A 23,209-nucleotide genomic window follows, 5' to 3' on the forward strand; every position below is an offset into this window, starting at 1 on the left:
CCAACTTTAAATTCATTAGATACCTTTAAATTGAAGTTAATTAATGTTAAGAAGTCTCCCAAGTTAATATGGCAACTTTTGGAAGCTTCTGGATATTTATTTATTATTTAATAATTAATTAATTAATTTTATTTAATTCCAAAATTTTATTTTGGAATTTGTTTAGGACTCCTAGTAGAGTTCTTAAACACACATAGAAGAATCTAGGAAGGTTTGAGAGACTTAGAGTCCAAATGAATTAAAAAATTTGAAAAGTCAACTTAAGAGTCAAAAAAATTTCAGAACTCTAAAGAGAGAAAAAAGTCCATCTTGGGGAGAGTTCCCTCTCTCCAGCCCATCTAGAAGGGGCTGGAGAAGGGGGGCGTCACCCCCTCTTTGCCTATATAAACATCAAAAAAATAATAAGAGAAAGAGAGAGAAGGAAAAAGGAAGAAAGGAAGAGAGAAAGAGAGAAAAAAGAGGAAGGAGAGGAGGATGAGATCATCTTTCTCCAGCCATCCGACGTTTTTCACCATTGTTTTCTTGTTCCTTTTCGATCTACACGTATGATACAAGTTTCCTCTCTTGATTCAAGTGAGAAATTGAATATAGATTGGATTTTCATGCAATATTTTGGCAAAAATCCATGGAAAAAGAGTAAATCTAGATGTTTACTCTAAAATACATGGATGAGGATTTATGGATCCTCATTTATGGATGTATTTTTTTATTTTATACGTCCTGCCAAAAATAAATTTCTGCACATGCTTATTTCAATGCCAAAACAAAAGTTTATTTCATGATAAATATGGCATTTCATGTGTTTGTTTCTTAGTAGATTTGACTCTCACGAGTTGCCCAATGTACAAGTGGTGGGATGCATATAGGCATGTGAAAGAAATCTGTTTATGCATGCATATCTATACAAAAATCTTTATGAGTGTGTTGGTAGCTTGATGAATATGAGCATACTTAAATATTAATATGTTCGTGCACGCATACTTGATCTTGGATGTGCTTGTGTTGCATGCTATGCATATTTGAATGTAGCATTGCTCGTACCTGCATACATGATATTGAATATGCATATGCATGCTTACTTGTGTACAAATTTATATATGCAAGCATTTTGTAAGAGTTGTATACTTGGACTGTCCGTATACATATTTGAACAATGCAATTTCCCATGCATGCAGCCTAAATTTGAATATGCATGTGCAAGCATCACTGAACCTGAATATGTGTATCTTTGCATGTTAAATACATATTCTGTTTTTGTTCTTTTTCAAAACCTATATATATATATTCTTAAATTACGTATATATAAATATATATCTATACATATACTTATATATATACATACGTATATATAAGTATATATATACATATATGTATACATATTTTTAATTCCTTTGTTTTTCTTGTACCCCAAAAACCCGATAAGGGGTATTTTGGTAAATCACCATGTAATTGTTTTCTTTTTTGTATTTTTTCTTTTCTTTCTTTTTACCTTTTCTTTTTTTATTTCCCATATTGTAAAGACCACAAGGGGCCCCACTCATCTAGTCGTTGGGGCCCCAACGATCATATTTATGACCGTTGGGGCTCCCAACGACTAGATGGGAGCTCCCTTGTGGTCCCTCCTCTTTAGCTTCCTCCTCTATAAATAGAGGAGGTTCTCCCTTGTATTGTCATGGGTTTTTCACCCTCTTCTTTCTTTCTTCAATAATATCCAACTTATGACTTTTAGGTACTTTTCCCTTCAGTGGGTTTTGTATACACTTTTAGTGTTTGTGTTCTTGGTTCTTGGCATCACTCTTCTAAAAGAGTGGTTTGCTTTATTGGTGCTTCCGCCCTTTTCTTTATATATATATATATATATAACATGGGTTTTAGGGGCTGGTCGGGTCGGCTGACCAGGCCTAGCCAGACTTGGCCTGGTCTGCCAGGCATGCCGAGCCTGCTGAGCCCAGCTGAGTGGGCTCAGCTGGGCAGATTTAAATTTTTTTTTATTTCTTTGTTTATGTTTGCTGGGCTGACTGGTAGCCCAGCCGAGTGGCACTCGGCTGGCTGCTAGGCCCTCGCAGGGTGCCCACAGGTTCGGTCTGGGCCTGTGCAGTGGCTGCCAGGCCCAACCGACGGAGTTGGCTGGGCTGGAGCCGAGTGAAAAGACGTGTATCTCTTGTTATAGGTCATGGGATCCAGACCCGTAGTCATTGCCATTTCATTAATGGCATTATGTAATTTCCTCTCTTTGTAATAGGGGTATTTTAGTACCCTAAATTTTATATTAGTATGTAAGTATAAAGGAATTAGAAGAGCAGCCGACCCTAAGATTGGAATCGGCTTTTCCTGCAACTCCTCTCTCCCACTGTTCCTCACCCTTCACGAGTGGAAGAACTCGAGCATTGCAAAACTTACATGATATCAGAGCCAGGTTACAGCAGGACCTGGAATTGACTCCAAAGGTACGTCTGAAAGATCTGAATCCCATTGTTTTCCTCTTCTAAGTCAAGAAAATTTCTTTTCTCAATACTCTTTCTGTCAGACTTCTCATCTCGTCCCATATTTCTTTTAGCATCTCAATCTTGATTAGATCTGATTTTAATCAGATCTGATCAAGTTTCCTTTTTTGATAAATCTGAATCGTCTCGGTCTAGGTATCTTGATCTGAAGCATTCTCAAGGCTGTCTCCTTATCCTTCAATCTGTTCTCAGCATATCTTGTTTATCAACTTCGATCAGAGCGTGATCTGGTCACGTAATCGAGTGTCAGTTGATCCAATCATATTCCTGATCAGATCTGACCAGACTCAGATATGGATTCTTCTTCTTTTGACGTCCTCCTTACCTCTATTTCCTTTCATACTTGAAAGCATTGCATTAATATCGGGTGTGATTTCCTATTCACATATTTTTTTTGTTGTGGTTTTCGTATTCAGTGATTATTATTTATTCTATTCTGAAAATCAGAAATCTGATCGGTATTCAATATTTTGTTTTAAATCAGATATTGATTTGAATTAGATATCAAATCAGTTTTCTTCTCTTAAATCTCTATCTAGTGCCATTTACATAGCCTGATATAGTATTCTCTGAAAAAAAAAGGATAGGGAGGAGAGGTTGCAGCAGTTACATCAGTCAGGTGCGTGACCTTTCAATCAACAAAAAAAAATGCAAAAATTGTAGGCAGGTTGTGTGCTGGACACATTCTTAGTATTGTGAAAGATGGATTCATTCCCTACTCAGTCTGTTCTTTCTTCAAGCTTCCTCAGTCAACTCGTGTCTGAAAAATTAAACAATTCTAACTTCTTGACTTGGAAGAGGCAAATCATTTCTTTCATTAGGAGTCAGGATCTTTCTGGACACCTGAATGGATCCGTTCCAGTTCCTCCAGAGTTCATATCACGAGAAGAAATGGACAACAAAGGAGCATCTACTACGGTATATGTTAGAAATCCTGAATTTGTAGCCTGGATGAAAAGAGACCAGGCGCTAGTTGCTTATATTACATCTACATTATCACAAGAGGTGCTTGTGGCAATCCCAGATGACTGTACTGCCATGTAACTTTGGGACAGACTTGTCCAAACATACTCACAGGTTTCTCAGGCTAGGATTATGTTTCTTAAAAGAGAGTTTCAGATGTTAAGAAAGGATTCCATGACTATCATGGAATACTTGAACAAAATGAAGGTCATCATAGATCAACTAGCAGTTGTTGGGTGTGCAGCGACTGATAAAGATTTGGTACAACAGACTCTCAGTGGATTGGGACCCGACTATCATATGATTGTTACTTGTTATGTTTACCTGAACTGCCCAACTTTGAAGATCTGCGCGCAAAATTATTACAATATGAGATGAACCTAAAGGGATTTTCTGAAGAATCATCTATGCATACAGGGAGGCAATAAGTTCTTGCTACAACGATGGCTTATGCACGATGGCGAGGAAGCTATGATATTAAGGGAAAGGGAGGACAAGGAAGAAGTGGTCAAGAAGGCCATGGATTATTGCCTACACCCAACACATATACCAATCCACAATGACAGAGGCCAATTCCTACTTGTTTCCTATGTAATGAAAAGGGGCATATCAAAGCTAATTGTTGGTCCAATCCCCTAAATAAAGGAAAATCAACTCAAGCTGAAGCAAAGAGAGGTACATACAGTACAAGGACCAACAGAGAAGTAAAGGAGTTATTGTTGTCAGCTTTAGCAGGATTGAATCTGAAACAGAATTTGCAAGGTACTTGGTACGTGGACTCTGGTGCAGCGACTCACGTTACTGGTGATGCTGGTAAGCTCCTAAACATTGATAGAAGTAGTATAGTTACTGGGGATGGATCCCACCATCCTATCTCTCATATTGGAAACTCCATTATACCTTTGTCGAAATCCTCTCTCAACCTTTCAAAAGTTCTTTATACCCCTAACATCAAGAAAAACATTGTTTCGGTTTTTAAACTTGTTGATGGTATCAATGCCTCAGTTGAATTTACTCCCTCTTCTGTTCTTGTCAAGGACCTCTGCACTAAGGAGACGTTCGCTAAAGGAAAACGACAAGGCAATATGTATGTTTTTCAAGAAGATCCTTCAACACATATTCGTCCTGTAGACCCAAACTTGAAGCTCTCTTCATCGTTGCCTTCTGAGAATTCTACATGTGTCTTTAGTGTTTCAGAAATCAATAAGCCAAATCTTTGGCATGGTCGTCTAGGTCATTGCAGTAGTAGTTTCATTGAAAAGTTTGTTTCAAATAACCTCATTCCCAAGTCAAGTTTAAGAATAAATGTCAATGACAACAAATGTTCTAGTTGTCTCTTATGTAAGAGTCATGTTTTACCTTTTCATTCTATAAATAAAAGAGCTTCAAGACCCTTTGAGATTATATGTTCTGATGTTTGGGGGCTTGCCCCAGTTGCTTCTATATCTGGAACTAGATATTATCTTATATTTGTTGACAGCTATTCTCGTTATACTTGGATTTTCTTCATGAAACACAAATCTGAGACCTTCAAGTTGTTCCAAAACTTCCATTCCTTTGTCAAATATCAATTTTCTGAAAACATTCTTTGTTTCCAATGTGACAGAGGAGGTGAATTTTCTTTCATTGACTTTACTAACTTTCTTCAAAGTAATGAGATAAGGAGAAGGGTGTCTTGCCCACACACACCTCAGCAGAGTGAGATTGTTGAAAGGAAACATCGCCATATTGTTGAGAGTGCGATGAGCATGATGCATGATAGTAATCTTCCGATTACTTTATGGACAAAAGCCTTTTATTCTGCAGTCCATGTGATAAATCGATTGCCCATGACTATTTTGGAAAACAAGTCTCCTTACTTTTCTCTATTTGGTGTCCATCCCAACTATCATTATTTGTGTGTGTTTGGTTGTTTATGCTATGCTCATATTGATAGTTCAATGAGACATAAGTTTCAGGACAAGGCCTTGAAGTGCAGGTTTGTGGGCTATGTCGATGACTATAAAGGGTACATGTGCTATGATCCTATGAGCAAGCGCATCAAAATATCAAGAAATGTCATCTTCGATGAATTGAATTTTGATTGTCGATGCATTAGCCCTTCAGAATCAAATTCCAGAATTGAGGTTTATTATCCTTGGTTGAATTTTGAACTTTTCTCCGGAACTAGTGATGTCTGTCCTTTAGATTGTGCTCAAAAGGATAAGGAATCTATACCTGCTGATGAGATGATTGCACCTGAGAATACAAAGTCATATTTGGACCCAAAAGGTATAAAGGTCTTGTTTACACCCGAAGAGGAAGAGAAGCGCCCACTATTGTTAATCCAGAAATGGACACATCCTCTACATCCACTTCTACCTTTGATGCTAGAAGATCCACTCGTTCTTGTCATCCGATTGAAAGATGGGTCAGTTATTAAAATTTCTCATTGAACTTTCAACTTTTCCTAACAGCCTTGAGCAAGGAAGATGAACCCACAACGTTTTCTCATGCATCAAATTCCAGAAGATGGATTGAAGCAATGAATGAAGAAATGAGAAGAAATGAAATCTCTACATGAATATGGTACGTGGGATGTTGTACCAAGACCACCTGACAGAAATGTTGTTGGTTCGAAATGGGTGTACAAAATAAAGTATAAACCAGATGGGACTATAGAGCGATACAAGGCGAGGCTTGTAGCCAAAGGATTTACACAAGAGCAAGGACATGATTATGATGAGACCTTTAGTCCAGTGCTGAAAATGGGGACAATCAGAGTCATACTTTCTTTAGCTATTGAACATCAATGAACTATTAGTTAACTTGATGTGAAGAATGCTTTTCTTCATGGAAATTTGAAAGAAGAAGTATACATGGAACAACCCACTGGTTACACAAAAGACAATCCTACAAAATATGTATGCAGATTAAAAAGGGCAATATATGGATTGAAGCAGGCATCTCGTTCTTGGTTTGATAGTTTCTTTCTTGAAATACAAAAATATGGTTTTAGGAAATCTCTTCTTGACCATTCCTTGTTTATATTCAAGAACCAAGACACAGTTACTTTGTTGTTGATATATGTAGATGATATTATCATCACTGGGAATTCCAACGAGCATATTGAGGAGGTCAAACATCTCTTGAATCAGAGATTCAAAATGAAGGACCTTGGTAAACTACGATACTTTCTTGGAGTTGAAGTCGACAATACCCCTAAAGAGATGACTCTCACTCAACATAAGTATACCATCGATGTCCTCAATAAAGCAGGTATGAAAGATTGCAAGCCCTTGGGAACTCCTAGTGTTCTTCACCAAAAGCTCAGTTCTCAAGATGGAGATCCATACAAGAATCCCACACAATATCGTAGCATAGTGGGCATGTTACAATACCTCACTTTTACTCGACCTGATATTGTTTACTCTGTGAATCGAGTATCTCAGTTTATGCATGCACCATGTGAAGGGTATATGAAAGCGGTTAAACGGATACTTCGGTACCTGAAGGGAACTGTTGGGGATGGTCTTTTATATAAGAGAAAGACTAATGGGCAAAATGCACATGAGATTATTGTTTATTCTGATGCAGACTGGGCAGGAGACCCAAATGAACGTAAATCAGTATCCGGTTATTGTGTGTTTGTTGGGATGAATTTGATTTCCTGGAGTAGTAAGAAACAAAAGGTTGTTATTAGATCAAGTACAAAAGCCGAATACAAGTCAATGGCATCCGCTACTGCTGACGCTACCTGGATTAGGCATTTACTAACAGAAGTAGGAGAATCGATCTCTCGATCGCTCCTTTTATGTGACAACCAGAGTGCCATTAGTATGTCTTTTAATCCAATCCATCACAGTCGTGCCAAACATATTTAAACAGATCAACATTTTGTGAGACAAAAGGTAGAAGAGAAGGAGATTGGGCCCGAATTTGTACGAACTGCAGATCAATTGGCGGATATATTTACAAAAGGACTGACAAAAGACAAATTTTGGATGTTAAAAGGCAAGTTGTTCATGGTTCAAGACCATGCACAACTTGAGGGAGGGTGAAAAGACGTGTATCTCTTGTTATGGGTCACGGGTCAGGGGATCCAGACCCGTAGTCATTGTCATTTCATTAATGGCATTATGTAATTTCCTCTCTTTGTAATAGGGGTATTTTAGTACCCTAAATTTTGTATTAGTATGTAAGTATAAAGGAATTAGAAGAGCAGCCGACCCTAAGATTGGAATCGGCTTTTCTGCAGCTCCTTCTCTCTCCCACTGTTCCTCACCCTTCACGAGTGGAAGAACTCGAGCATTCCAAAACTTACACCGAGCCCCAGCCGATTGGGTCGGCTGGGTGCTTATTTAAAAAAAAGAAAAAAAAAAGAGAATTTATAAAAGAAGGGAGTTGGAGAGTTTGTAATCTAGAAATTTTTAAGTATGATTGTTAGTTCATGATCATGCGTGTCCTTATAATGCTTCAAGATAGATCGTGACTTGGACCATGTATAATGTTCATGCTTGTGCATAGTTTGACATGGTGCATTGTGTGTTTAACTAAGCATGCGCTAAATTTTCAGAATTATGCCTACTTGCTATGACATGCTTAATGAATATGTTGTTACAAATTTTGTTTCAAGTGCATGTGCATACATGAGATAGATGTGTTTTGTAACGCCCCAAATTTCAAACTTGCGAACCTTTTCAGAAAAACAGGCAAGTGACTAGAAATATCTCTTTCCTTCAGAGTTGTTTTATGAAATCAGCGGAAGATTTTTCTTTTGATAAATCATAAGGGAAGCTGACAACTTTGAGCACGTTAGCTAAAAGAACCAAAACTCACAAGATTCGGATATCCCAAGGAAAATCCGATACAAAGCCATAGCGTACAGGACGCGAGCTAAGAGCAGGAAGAAGAAGTCTTGAAGCCATCTTGCAATCGTGCCATCGCCCGTAGAGTACCTAATCATCACCTGTACCCATAAAATGGGTTAGTTTCGCGAAAAACTAGTAGGTGCACTAGAGAGACTAACAGGAAACTGAATTAAGTACATTTAATTCAGTAGGCTACGCAGTTTAAAGCAAGTAAGCAGTTCAAAGCAAGTAAGCAATGCAACTGACCAACGCAGCATACGATCCATTTGATCGTAAGCTGTGAACTACTACGCAACAAGCTTGTCCTCGTTCTTAGAACGAGGTCTCTGCATCTAATCACCACCAGGACATAGCTTGTCACTCACTACTTCTAACCAACTTTTTGTCCTGAACGACCTTAATCTATCCTCATCTCTCAAAGTCTTACGTGGCTAACCGTCACTGGTTATGACGCACTAAGGCGTCATACCTTCTCAGAAAAGCTCACCCTTCCGTAGAAGGTCCAAAACATGATCACTAACTCAAATCGCTAACGATCTGATTCTCACACCTGAGTCAAGCATGTAATCATGCTAAAACAGAAAGCTGAAACTATAAATTCATAGTTGGCTATCACAAACAATCTCAGAAGATCGTCACAGCTCACCATAACTTTCTGTGGTAAGCAAAAACACAAGATCCACATCGGATCGCTCGGTTCGGGAGATATACGACCTGACAAGGAATTACCGCCCTAGAGGGTATACTCGGTCTTGGACCATACACTTCCTCACAGGAGTTCACCGTCTTTGCGGCTACCCGTTCGTGGACAGTGTACATCCTCACAAATATTTTACCGCTCTAGCCGGGTCACCTGATCTTGATCATACATACCCTCACAGCGAACCCTTTGGGAAGCGGGTCCCCAACAAATGCCATATCCAATGAAATTCATTGTGATACACGCATCAACACAAATGACTGCTCTCAGGGTCGATAGCCACTAATACAAACAACAAGATCAACGCCGGATCATCTGGTCTGGGAAATGTATAACCTCACAAGGAATTCCGCCCTAGATGGTATACCTGGTCTTGGACCATACACTTCCTCACAGGAGTTCACCGTCTTCGCGGCTACCCGTTCGTGGACAGTGTACATCCTCACAGAGAATCTACCACTCTAGCCGGGTACCTGGTCTTGATCATACACGCCCTCGCAGATAATCCTTTGGAGATCAGGTGCTCGACAAACACCCTACTCGGTGATACACGCATCTATACAATCGACTGCTCCGAACAGTTGACTGCTCTCGATGTCAGTAGCCACAATATGGGCACAAGCATGTATATCAGCAATATGCATCGTATCACTCTACGCAGAAGCATATAATCCTACGCATCGTATGATTGCCACAAGGAATATTGCAATCCTCAAATAGGCCCTCAAAGCATGTGTAAACGACACATGAGAATGCGCAGATATGGCAATTCAGTTGATTATATGGGCGAAGGGTAACTAACTCTACCCGTCAGCCAAACAAAACAACTGAATAAGACAAGCACTCATTACAATGCTCGTAAAACATATAATTACCATAAAATGGCTCAGTCCATCGATAAGTAATTAAATTAATTATAAGGCATAAACCATTACATCACAAGCCATTCATAAGCAATCATACGACAACAATTATATCACAATATGTAAGCAACTTATAAGACAAGCGGCCACATCAATCCTAGTTGCCACCGGTTCGTAGATTACGAGCTATATGCAATCACATCAATCATAAGAGATGCAAGCCAACAAGTGTTACGCTACAATAAGCACCAAACAGTTCGACCAAGGGATAAAGCAAGTCACATGCTAATATGTAGCAACTGGTATAATGCTATTATTATAAGCATTTAACTAGTTTGAGAAACTCCTTATTACTCCGCAAAGAACTGTGTAAGCAGTTTAACCAACTAGAGTAACGCCTTGACAGGCATGCACAGTTCAACGAGTAGCATACTGAACTATCGAGCAAGCAAGCGAATTAGTAGTGCAAGTGAAGCAATAGTGCAAGCGAATCAGTAGTGCAAGCGAATCTCACGACCCACGACCAGTGTGAACAGACCTTATGTTTCGATAATTACTGGCCTGCGGGTACGCGCAGACAAAACGTATAAACAACTGAGACTTGTTCGGGCGTCTGTTATTCTATGTATTTTCAATAACCCGAATAGCTAGTTGAGTCCGTTCCAAAGGGGACGACATTAACCGAGAGAGGCTGAAAAGCAGTGCCACGGATGCATCCAACTTCTGCAGAAGTGTTGAGCTAACTTGTGTAGCCTCCATCCCCTAACTCCTATGACTGGGGAGGCCGAATCTTTGCCCGTGGGGTGGTTGTTAACAACATGTCCATTGGAGTTTGTGTACCGATCTGTCCTCTCACTTGACAGACAACCAAAAGCGAACGAGTGCGTTAGGGGTTGCTTAACTAACGACCCATTCTATGTTGTAGTTTTTAAACCACTCGAGCATCTTGCCTGTGAAGGCGAATGTGAGGCCATTTATGTGATTACAACATTTTGCATTTAGTGTTGTTCGAGGTCGCATGACCGTCTCATCCGATCATTGCAGTACTAGACGTGTCGTGCACGACTACAAGTACTCTTGGATGAAGGGGGTATAGCTCCTCAATAGAAGCCTTAACAGGAGTGTTTCACAAAGATGTAAAGTTTATCAACTTTACTTTATCTTTTGAAACATCAATACCTTATGCCAACATTATGCATGTGATTATCTCGAATCACATCCGCTATCGGGGTATCTACATGTCTCGCATGACTCGATACCGACCTCGATAGATGGGATACGGGTTTCTCAATAGAACACCCGCTAAGAAGTTCGCTCGAACCCCCAATTCGGGATCACTCGAGATATGCCAAAAAGGGCGAGCAAAATCGGCCAGTCACATCCTTCCAAATGCTTCGATTTGGAGCAGCCTTTGATGCTTTTGCGCAGCTCCCTAAAATCTCAAGTCGACTCTGCCGGACTGCACACACGAAGAGCCAGGATCCTTGTGAGGTATCCCTCTCCTTAGACGAGGATGTGTCGCTCGCTCCCGACTGAACTCTGGTCGCAAGAGGGAGAGGGGTAAATGCCCCTTGCATCCTCCACGAGGATGCCTTTAAGGCATACGCAAAGAGCAAGAACCTGCACGTCATCTGCAATAGCAAGGCAGTAACAACAAATATGCAAAAGCAAGAGCTTGGAGCAAAGCGGGATGGCAAAGTAAAGACTGTAAACAGGAGTGCAGCACAAACCCTCGGCACAACGCGCAACAACAAGTAAAGACTGTAAACAGGAGTGCAACGCAAAACCTTTGTGCGATGCGCGACGGCAAAGTAAAGACCGTAAGCAGGAGTGCAACGCAAAACCTTTGTGCGATGCACAACAGCAAAGTAAAGGAACTGTAAACAAGAGTGCAACACAAAACCTGTGCGCGATGCACAACGGCAAAGTAAAGGACAAGGATTGCGAAACCACGTCCTTGAGTTAAATGCGTACTCGTATAAATATATATGATATATATATATGCATATATATTTATTTAATTGTCCTTTTTAATTAATTGAACTCAATTCAATTGTCCAAGTCTTCTGTGCAATCTTCCCCTACCTTTGAGAGTTGCAAGCTTGCTGTCGTCCGCGGATGTACGCGATTGGCGGCTCGGGTTGCGGAGCGCGAGCAGGGTCCGTCGTACGAGCTGCAAAAGTAACGATCTTAGCAAGCCACCATAAAAAATAGAAGGTCAGGGGCACTGTCGTCGTCCTGACGTAAAGGAAGCAGAGGCAGAGGCATCGTGCACATGCGCACCTGCTATAAGCACAAGAAGCAGGGGCAGAGCCACGAGCCCCTGATGACATGCTGTCAGCGAACAACGGGGAGGCTTCGCCCTGCCAGCCAAGAGAGCAAGGAAGTGAGGCCCTTCCCTGCAAGCCACTAAGGGGGAAGCAGGAGGCCGCACCTTGCCTTTCAACAACGAACGGAGGCCCGCCTGATGCCAGGGAAAAGCGAGGCGAGAGGGCTTGCCCCGACCTGCCGAAAACAGCGAAGGCAGCCCCTGCCTAACGAGAAAAGAGGCACATGGAGGGCTCGGCCCCCTCCTCTGTCAAAACAAAGAGCAGGGAGGGGGCTCAACCCCTCCCCTACCGTATCACGAAGCAGGGAGGGGGCTCAGCCTTTCCCCTGCCATAACAGAGAGCAAGGAGGGGGCTCAACTCCTCCCTTGCCTAATAGGGAGCATATAGGAGGGGGCCGAGTCCCTCCTCTGTCGTAACAGGGGGTAGGGAGGAGGGGCTCGACCCCTCCCCTGCCGTGACAGAGGGGACAGAGAGGAGGGGAGGCGAGCCCCTCCTCTGCCTCCTTTGCTGAAACAGGAGCAGGGAGGTGGTTCGACCCTCCCCCTCCCTGCGTAACGGAGAAACGAGGGGGAAAGAGGGAGAGAGAGAAAGACGAACGAAAGAGGGAGAGGCACGTACCTGGTGGTCATCGACGGCGGCGACAGCGGCGGCGTCGGAAGGAGGTCGCAGGTGGCGGCAAGTTGACCGGGGTCTTTAGCGAGAGAGAGGGTGCAGAGACGAGTCGGGGGGAGAAGGGAAGAGAGATGGTGAGGGGGGTTTCGCAGAGACTGAGAGTCAAGAGGGTCAGTCGGGGGAAAGAGAGACCGAGAGACAAGAGGGTCGGTCGGGGGAAAGAGAGACCGAGAGACGAGAGGGAGAAGGAGGTTTCGAGAACCTCCTCCCTCAGTCGCTGCGTGCTTTTAAAAGCACGCAGCCGACTGATTTACCCGGGTCGGATCTGTTAAAATGTAAAACTGTACATATATGTATATATAATAATATTATATTATTATTATATATATATAAATACATTTTTCATTTCTTTCATTTCTGTAATTTTTTTTCTTTATTTTTATTTTTTGTGTTTATGTCATCTAGTTCAGTTTGAACTAGAATGACTGTTGCTAGTCAAGTCCTGTCCAGACTTGACTAGCAATAGAGCTGTTGGGCTGACACAGTCCAACAGCTCTTAATAGAGCTGTTGGACTGACACATTCCAACAGCTCTAAATAGAGCTGTTGGACTGTGCCCAACAGCTCTATTGAGTCCTCTTTCAGCTGTGTATATAAAGGGGTGCATCCCCTCTTGTATTTCACTCCAATGCTTCTTAAGCAATTGGTTTTTCATATCAATAAAGAATACATTTTTATTTTTATTTTGTTTCTAGTTATACCCTTTTTAAGGGTTATGCTTTAGTGTCATTCTTGACACTTGCTCTTGTTAATCTAAGCTCGTGTTTCGAAGATCCCCATTTCATTTCATGGTATCAGAGCCGCAGAAGTACTAAATCTTGAGGAAAAGCTGCCTCGGTTTCCGTGCTCGTTTGCAAAAGTGTTCGCCACTTGAAGAGAAGTGTTTTATCACTTCATTGGAGAGGATTTCACATCTTGTTGTATTGTTTTTTTTTCTTTCTTTTTCATTTTCCTTCTTGCTTCTCTTCTATCCCTATTCTTTCTCTCCTTGTAATCGATGGATGACAATGATAAAGTCACCATCATGCCTATGAAACTAAGTGATACGAACTATGTAACATGGGCTTCAATCATGAAGCACCATATATGGGGAAAAGGCTTATGGGGGATTGTGGATGGTTCCGATTCGGAACCTAAGCTATCTCTTACTAAAAAGGAGGGAGATAAAGAGGTCCCTCTATCGGAAGAAGAGAAAATCAAGGCTATTGCCTCATACGAGAAGAAATGGAAAGAATGGAGAATATCTCATGCGAAGATAATGTCATGGCTTATCAATAGCGTTGACATTAAAAAATGCTCAAGTCTTGCCAAATTTGATCATGCTGATAAGGCATGAGAATACCTTAAGAATATGTATTCCCTTAAAGATATTGCACACGTGTGCAACCTCCAAGAAAAAGTTCGAATGATGACACAAGGAGACAAAACTATTCGTGAATATTACAATGGGTTGTCCGAACTTTGGGAAGAACTTTCCCTTTTAGAACCAAAGTGGCATTGTGCCGAAGACATCGAGCTTCGTCAGAAACAACTCGATGCTGAACATTTTTACCAGTTTATCACTGGATTAAGGCCGGAATTTGAAACCACTAAATCGGCCCTCTACTTCACCGGGGAAAAATTCCTTCTATTTTTGAAACTATTGAAGAGTTAACAATGGAAGAAAATCGTCTCCGGAAAGGTTCTTTAAAAATTGAAGATGATTCCGTTTTAGCCGTGTCTAGACCAGGGAATCATGTTCGATCATATAGGCCTCCTCACTTTAACCGACAAAATGGTGACTATGATAAGAAGAAAGTTATTTGTCATCACTGTCATGAACCGGGACACTACAGGCCACAATGTCCCAAACTTAAGGAGCTGAGAGAAAAAAGAGCTGCAACTGCTGGATCGGAGCCTAAAGATCAGGATGCACCAGTTTCCCTGGCCCAACTAATGGAGATTCTTCAGCCTCTCATCAAAGGTGCCTCTTCCTCATCTGAAGCTTCAACCGGCGCAGCAGCCTCATCTTTTTCTGATCTAGGTAAAATTTCTTGGCTTCTTGACTCTGGTGCATCTTTTCATATGACCCCAAATAATCAAAGTCTATCCAAATGTGTTAAAAATAAAACAAGTGTGTCAAAGGTCTTTACTGCTGATGGGACTTCTCTTGAAATAGAAGGAATAGGAAATTTTGAAAAAATTTCTAAAACAAAAAATTTTTTTATTCCAGAAATTAGACATGTTCCCAAATTAAATTTAAATCTTTTATCTGTATCTCAAATTTCTGATTATGGGTGTAATATTTCTTTTTCTTCTCATGGTTGTTGGGTACAGGATCGCCAGTCAGGCAAGCTGATTGGGGAAGGCCATAGAGAAGGAGGACTCTATTACATGGATTTTTTGGAAATACCGAAAAAAGCTTTTTGTTATAATATTCAAAAAATAGAGTTGGAACTGTGGCATAATAGACTTGGTCACCCACATATAGCCAAAATCCAACATTTTCCAAATCTAGGGAAATTTTGTAACTCTGAATCATTTGATTGTAAAGATTGTATTCTCGGCAAAATGAAAAGATTACCATTTCAAAACAGAACCTTTTTCTCTTCAAGACCACTTGAATTAATACACTCGGATGTTTGGGGTCCTGCACCAGTAATTTCTAAAGGAGGATTTGTTTACTATGTTATTTTTGTCGATGATTTCTCCCGACATACGTGAATGTACTTTCTTAAACATAAGTCTGAAGTATTTTCATACTTTCAAACTTTTCATAATATGGTTAAAAACAAGTTTCAAAATGATATTACTATTTTTCGCACAGATTCAGGGGGAGAGTTTTTATCCACAGATTTTCAAAATTATCTTAAATTGCATGGCATCACACATCAAAGATCTTGTCCTTATACACCTCAACAAAATGGACTGGCAGAACGAAAACATCGCCATATTATAGAAACCACTAGGACTTTATTAATAGCAAATCAAGTCCCGAAAGACTTTTGGGCAGAAGCTGCCTTAACTGCCACCTATCTCATTAATAGGATGCCATCTTCTTCGTTACAAAATATCACTCCCATTGAAAAACTTATGAACATTTCTCCAGACTACTCTAGACTAAGAATATTTGGGTGCAAATGTTTCATATTTACTGACAAAAATGATAAACTTTCCCCTCGTGCGATTCCCTGTGCCTTTTTAGGATATGCTGAAAACCAGAAAGGTTATAGATGTTTTGACTTCAAAAATAATAAACTATATGTGTCTAGAAATGTTTCCTTTCTTGAAAAGGAGAGCTTCTTTGATTTTAGAAAATTAAAAGACGTCACTGAGTACTCATTTTTGCTAGATCTAACATCAACATCTGATGAATATGACCTTGACTGTAACTTTGATGATGATCAAAGAATTATTGATCTTAATGTTGAAAATGAAGAAGTTCATAGAGATACTAGTATTCAATATTCCAGGCGACAAGAGTCTAATCCTCCATGTGCACTTGAGAAATATTCTAACATTCCAACTAGACAATCAACCCGAATCTCGAGGCCTCCAGGAAAGTTTGTATCATACGAGTCTTTCTCACCCACATATAGGGCAGTTATTGCATTAATTCACTCATATGAAGAACCATTCACATATTTTCAAGCAAAAAATGATATCAAATGGATAGAAGCCATGAAAGCTGAATTAGATGTACTTGAAAAGGCTTCTACATGGAATATTCAAGATCTTCCTCCAGGGAAGAAAACTATAGGATGTCGATGGGTTTATAAAATTAAAACCAAGAGTGATGGTACTCTTGAAAGATATAAAGCCCGTTTAGTAGCCAAAGGTTATGCCCAAGAATATGGGATTGATTATGAAGAAACCTTTGCTCCGGTGGCTCGTATGACTACTGTCCGAACCTTAATTGCCTTAGCTTCTATCAAAAAATGGTCTATTTTTCAAATGGATGTCAAAAATGCTTTTTTAAATGGAAAGCTAGTTGAAGAAGTATATATGGAACCCCCTCCTGGTCTAAGTATTCCTAAGGGTAAAGTCCTTCGCTTAGAAAAAGCTCTTTATGGACTTAAACAAGCACCAAAAGCTTGGTATGATAGGTTTAGTCGTGTTATGATTGATATTGGTTTTCAATTCTGTTTAACTGACACTGCTTTGTTTATTAAGAATTCTGATGCAGGGATCATTGTGCTTCTTCTCTATGTGGATGATATGATCATCACCGGAAGCGATAAACAGGGAGTTGAAACAATCAAAACACTTCTTAAATCTCATTTTGAAATGACTGATTTGGGTTTGTTGAGATATTTTTTAGGCATTGAAGTTGCTTATTCTCCTAGAGGATATTTATTATCTCAGACTAAATTTGCTTTTGATATTGTTTTCAGGTCTGGTATTACTGATGATAAGAAAGTCGACACTCCAGAAGTTGTTAATGTTAAAATGAAGATTGATGATGGAGAACTTCTTGCAGACCCTACTCCTTACAGACAGCTTGTCGGGGCACTTTCCTATCTATCCATTACCAGACCAGATATAGCACATGATGTTCATACAGCAAGTCAATTTCAACATGCTCCTACTTCTGTTCATATGGGAGCAGTCATGCGTATTATTAGATACATCAAGTCCTCTCTTTCACGAGGACTTTTCTTATCTTCCTCCTCTTCTCTTGATTTAATTGCATATACTGATGCTGATTGGGGAGGTGATCCCAATAACAGACACTCAACCACTGGCTTTTGTGTCTTTTTAGGGGAATCATTAATCTCGTGGAGGTGTAAAAAGCAACAGAAGGTATCTCTCATCCACCGAAGCTGAATACAGAGCCATGGCAACCACGACCATGGAAGTAGTTTGGCTCCGACGACTGCTTGCTGACATGGGAGTTTAAGCTACAAAGGCTTCACAAATGTGTTGTGACAACAAAAGTGCGATCTATATTGCCAGTAACAGAACATTCCACGAACGCACCAAACACATCGAAATGGATTGTCACTACGTCAGAGAGGAATATCTACACGGGATAATTGATCTGCCATATGTCACTTCAGAATATCAGTTAGCAGACTTCTTTACAAAGCCTCTTACTGCTCCCCGATTTCACTTTCTCTTAGACAAACTTTCGCTCATTGTACCGTAAGTTTGAGGGGGAGTGTTAAAATGTAAAACTGTACATATATGTATATATAATAATATTATATTATTATTATATATATATATAAATACATTTTTCATTTCTTTCATTTCTGTAATTTTTTTTCTTTATTTTTATTTTTTGTGTTTATGTCATCTAGTTCAGTTTGAACTAGAATGACTGTTGCTAGTCAAGTCCTGTCCAGACTTGACTAGCAATAGAGCTGTTGGACTGACACAGTCCAACAACTCTTAATAGAGCTGTTGGACTGACACATTCCAACAGCTCTAAATAGAGCTGTTGGACTGTGCCCAACAGCTCTATTGAGTCCTCTTTCAGCTGTGTATATAAAGGGGTGCAGCCCTTCTTGTATTTCACTCCAATGCTTCTTAAGCAATTGGTTTTTCATATCAATAAAGAATACATTTTTATTTTTATTTTGTTTCTAGTTATACCCTTTTTAAGGGTTATGCTTTAGTGTCATTCTTGACACTTGCTCTTGTTAATCTAAGCTCGTGTTTCGAAGATCCCCATTTCATTTCAGGATCCGGGTCTGGCCCAGATCCAAACATTTTTTTCAGTTTATTGCATGTTTTGCATGTAAGTGATTGCATAAGTGTTCACATGTTTGGTTAAAACAATTCATGAATGAAAGCATGCATTTGACATGGATATGTTTATTGAATAAAATCATACATTTAACATGAATGTGTGAACTAATGCACATGCATACGAATATTGTTGTTTCATGTACATTCCTAAATTGGCATATATGAATGCGCATTGAGAAGCATTTGAAAGGAATGCATAGTGGCATGTTATTCATGATTTTTACATAAGAATGCATCGATGATTAAAGTGGATCATCGTGGGCCGTGTGAGCCTTGAGCATGTGTTGTTTTTTGTTTTAGTTATTCTATTCATTGCAAAAATCAAATGTGATATTATTGTTCTAATTGCACTGTTCTATGTTGCCACGGGTTGTGGTCCCGTGAAAAGCTTCACATGTTGATTTGCGAGCTTGTGTTATTAATTTTGCATGTGGAATTGCAATTTAAAGAAGTTGAATTAATAACAAGATAAAAAAATTTAAAGAACAATGTAATATACGTTTCCTTGATTTCCCTTCTATAGTATGAAAATCTTGTACATTGCGGTTTTGGAGAACCGTGAGGATACTAAAACCCCGTGTGCATTGTTGTTACTCCTGAATCCGATATTGAGGTTTTTCTTCTAGCCACGGTTTTAAGGAGAATCCATCACTTTACCTGGGGGTGGTGTATATGCACAACTGTTGTTTTGATATACCAAGAAAGTGGTACTTGTGGATTTGGATGTCCTTGGTGTCCCGACATTAGATGTAGATTTCTAATGTTCTGAAGGTTGTTCAGTCGAGGACTAAGTTTGGAACCTAGTAATAAAATGCAAATTGTGTGGTAAGCTACAACTAGAGACCCACTTAACCTCAGAAAATTTTACCCATTTGGAGTATCCGCGGGCAACAATAATAAAAAAAAGAACTTAAATTGTGTGCATTTAGTAGGGACATGCATACGAAAAAGAAACTCTGATAAAAGATAATAATGTATTCATGCATGTGCATTGAAATCATGCATATTCTGGTTATGTATTAGATTATGCATATTTACTTGTTCTTTTATTTGTGGTGTATTGGCGATTGCATAATAATTGCTCTCTATTGCATGATAAATGTTTTTATTGCATAATTAATGTTCCCTAGTGATAATAATTGTTCTCTCTTGTTTAGCAATTGATCCTTGTTGCTTAAATGATTACTTGAATTATGAATTTGTCATGACTGCATTCCTCTAAAATATTGCATGAATCTTATTTGTGTTCTTTTTACTTATTTGTTTCATTAGAGGGATTTGTACACATAATTCTTTGGATTCTGACACCCCTATTTTTGTGTCTTTCGCAGCCTCAGAGGTCCAGTGAGAATTTGTTTTGCGATGAGCTACGAAGGTTGTGCGACTTCTTAGTAGACTTTTCTTGGGACAACATGACTCTTCTTTTTTATTTATTATTACTTTATTTGCTTATGTCTCAGACTCTATGCACTTAAATAAATAAAGTTTGTACTTGGTTTGGATGATGGGTATAAGATCCCTTGTGGTGGTTGTGTTTAAACCATGGTTGCCAGTTGAGGAAGCGGGAGCGGGAAGCGATACGGGAAGCGGGAGCGGGAAGCGAGGCGCTTTCAAAATTTTAGGAAGCGGGGAAGCGTGGGACCACTTAGGACCGATTCGGGAAGTGTCTCGGAAGCGACCTAGGAAGCGTCTCGGAAGCGACCTCGGAAGCGTCTCGGAAGCGAGGGGGAAGCGAAAAAAATAAAAATAAAAAATACAAAAAAATTGAAAAAAACAGGGGAAGCAAGGGGGAAGCGTGAGGGAAGTGAGGGGGAAACGCGCTTCCCATTAAAGGGAAGTGCGTCTCCCATTAAAGGGAAATGTGTCCCCCATTAAAGGGAAGCGCGCTTCCCAAAAAAGGGGACGCTTCCCCCCCCACGCTTCAGAAGCGCGACGTTTCGCGCTTCCGAAGTGCGCTTCCCCTTTTAGCTAGGCGCTTCCGGTAACCCTGGTTTAAACTGTAAAGGCCCTGAGTTTTGGGAAATGTTTTCGCAATTGTTTAAAAAAAAATTTGCTACTTTTTCATGGGTACGAGTTGGGGTCGTTATAAAATGTGTTTTCCTTTGTGGTTATATTTTTTATTTTGTATAGTTATTTTAATTTTTATATAATTTTTGTATTATGTGATTGTTATAGTTTGTTTACTCAAAACTTTTTTCTTTTATTTGTTATCTAATGTGACTCTTTAATAGTAAATATTTTTTTGTTAGTTGTTAGTTTGTTACAATATCATTTCACATGTTATAGTAGTACGTGTATGTTTAATTGTTCATAATGCTTAAATTTGATTTCATTTTTTTCTATTTTATTTTATGATTTTTTTTCTAGTTTTTTTATTTATAGGATTTTTCTGATTTTTGTATAATTTTTTATTTTTTTATGTTAAAATGTTTTTTTTGTATCTTACGGTACAATACGATATGGTACAATACACCCGTATTGCCAGCCCTTCCAATATGGGTTCCGATATGATAATTACAACATTCCCACTGCATGGGGCCCTATATTACCGCCTAGGTTTTTTTTTAAATATATATATTTTTTAAGACATCATTTGTGTTTTTCGAAGATAAGGAGAAGAAGGAGCAATACATCGTAGATTCTCCTCTTGAGAATTCTGTGTTGAATTGATGTGTTACACACAGATTAATGATCTTTCCCAGTGAAAATTAAATACTTTTCATGTTTTAATATTCCTTGTGCTAACATAAAACACCACACAATGACTCCATAATGTGGTTAGCCATGCAGAATATCTGACTCTTTTTAAATGGAAGTATTGTTTGTTAATTGGGAGCAACTGATTGTTGCCCTGAAAACAACTAAGATTTTCATCTCATTATTTTTACTTTTCAGAATATGCTATTGCATGAAATTTGTTAATGCTTTTTCTCTAACTTCATAGAATTTTTGTTGCAGGTAATCGGAGGATGTAACCGCTGTCAAATGATCAACCTCAACCCACAAGCAGTAAATACACAAGCAAACAAAGAACCTTTGGCAACATTGGCCTCATATAGGAGAATAAAGGTTGGTTGAGAATCTTGTTAGCAGTCAGCATTTCCTTAGAAGTATTCTATTAATTTGCTAATTGCAGTTATGCATTTCTGGTACCTGCTGCATATTATGACTATCTACTAATGCATACTAGAACATATTTTGAAGTTAATCATGCTGGCTGCATGCATGAAAAAGAAAAAAAGTGTCCAAAGAGCCACATTTTCCTTGAGACTATAATTGTCTGTCTCATTTTATATGGACGAGACATTGTGCGATAAATTTGCATGTGTTTGAGCCTAAATACAGTTTATGTTCCTTCTACAATGTGAAATGCTGAGTGGATCTGTTCCAGAATTTTTTTGGTCTCTCGTCTAATCCTTTAAAGTCATCTGATTTTGAACTGGTTCCTTCTTTTCTCTTGGACAACTCATTTAATAAGGGTCTCTGACAGAATATTGTTGTAACTCCATGTAAAATAGGATAAAACCTACAAGAAGTGGTGATTGTTTCCTAACCAGCAGCATTTTTTTTTGTCAAACCAGGTCGAGCCACTCCCACCCATTTGTGGGGTTTTGTCATACATAGTAGTTCCTTCGGAGTTGAGGCCAACTTCATTTGCTTCTTTAGATTGGGTGTCTAAATGTAATAGTGGTTATTTGTTTGAGCTAGATATTATTCATGAATGACATTCTATATTTTTATGAACCTCAACTTTTGTAAAGTAAAAATCCTAAGAAAAAAGTGCAAAGTTTGATGATCAGTGTGTCCTTCCCAAGTTTGCAGTGAAGCAGATTGTTTCATCGACCAATTTTGCACTTGTTATTTCTACTTTCTTCCTTGTCCGCTTTAAGCCAAGTTCTTCTTTGGCTCTTTGGTATTTACAGATCATATTGACGTGTCATGAAGTTACTTAGACTTGTAACTGAGACTAACTTCATGGTGTAATATTTTAGGGAAAAATTTTGTTTGGAATCCTCTTAAGGCATGACAGAAAGTCATCTCCACTTGAGACAAAATATAGTGCAGAAAAGAATGTTGCAGTGCCAATCCTACAAGTGGGAGCGAGAGTATACTCACAGACAGAATAGAGCATTCAGTTCCTGCAGTCTTTGTTTTCTTTCTATGCAGTAGCTTCTTTGTATAGATGGAAATCCTATGAATTGTGTTGCCAATTTATGTAATTGCGTATTCTTGGTGATTGTCTCTGAAATCTTGTACAATAGAAACTCCCACAACATGTGGCGTTTGGTTGTCAAACACAACTTAACACTCATATTTGGCTCATAGACTCTCTCTCTCTCTCTCTCTCTCTCTCTCTCTCTCTCTCTCTGGACGTTAGTAAGTTGAGTGAATGTTTATAAGTTCAACAAACTCTTTTTTCTCTTGTACAAGAGTATATTGATGCTTTACATTTTTCACAATCAAGGAGCCGTTTCAATGATTTTATTGTAACGACCCCAACTCATGTCCCTTTAAAAGATGCAGATTTTTTTTTTAAATCAATTGTGGAAATATTTTCAGAGACCCGAGACCTTTACAGTTCCACTCTCAATTGG

The 23,209-nt window shown here is 39.2% G+C and overlaps 1 protein-coding gene across 1 annotated transcript in view; it reads left to right on the forward strand.

The window, feature by feature from the left end:
* Nucleotides 1–22,925, forward strand: part of ABA3 (molybdenum cofactor sulfurase (LOS5) (ABA3)) — a 153,079-nt gene extending 130,154 nt beyond the window's left edge. Inside the window, exons 21-22 of the mRNA XM_090011444.1 lie at nt 21,573–21,683; nt 22,607–22,925. Coding sequence (XP_089867570.1) covers nt 21,573–21,683; nt 22,607–22,741 — 246 coding nt within the window. The 3' untranslated portion in view covers nt 22,742–22,925. The remainder of the gene's footprint in view (nt 1–21,572; nt 21,684–22,606) is intronic.
* Nucleotides 22,926–23,209: the final 284 nt, after the last annotated feature.

Source organism: Nuphar pumila, chromosome 6 (genome assembly GCF_984573655.1).
Source record: "Nuphar pumila chromosome 6, dmNupPumi1.hap1.1, whole genome shotgun sequence".
Lineage (NCBI taxonomy): Eukaryota > Viridiplantae > Streptophyta > Magnoliopsida > Nymphaeales > Nymphaeaceae > Nuphar > Nuphar pumila.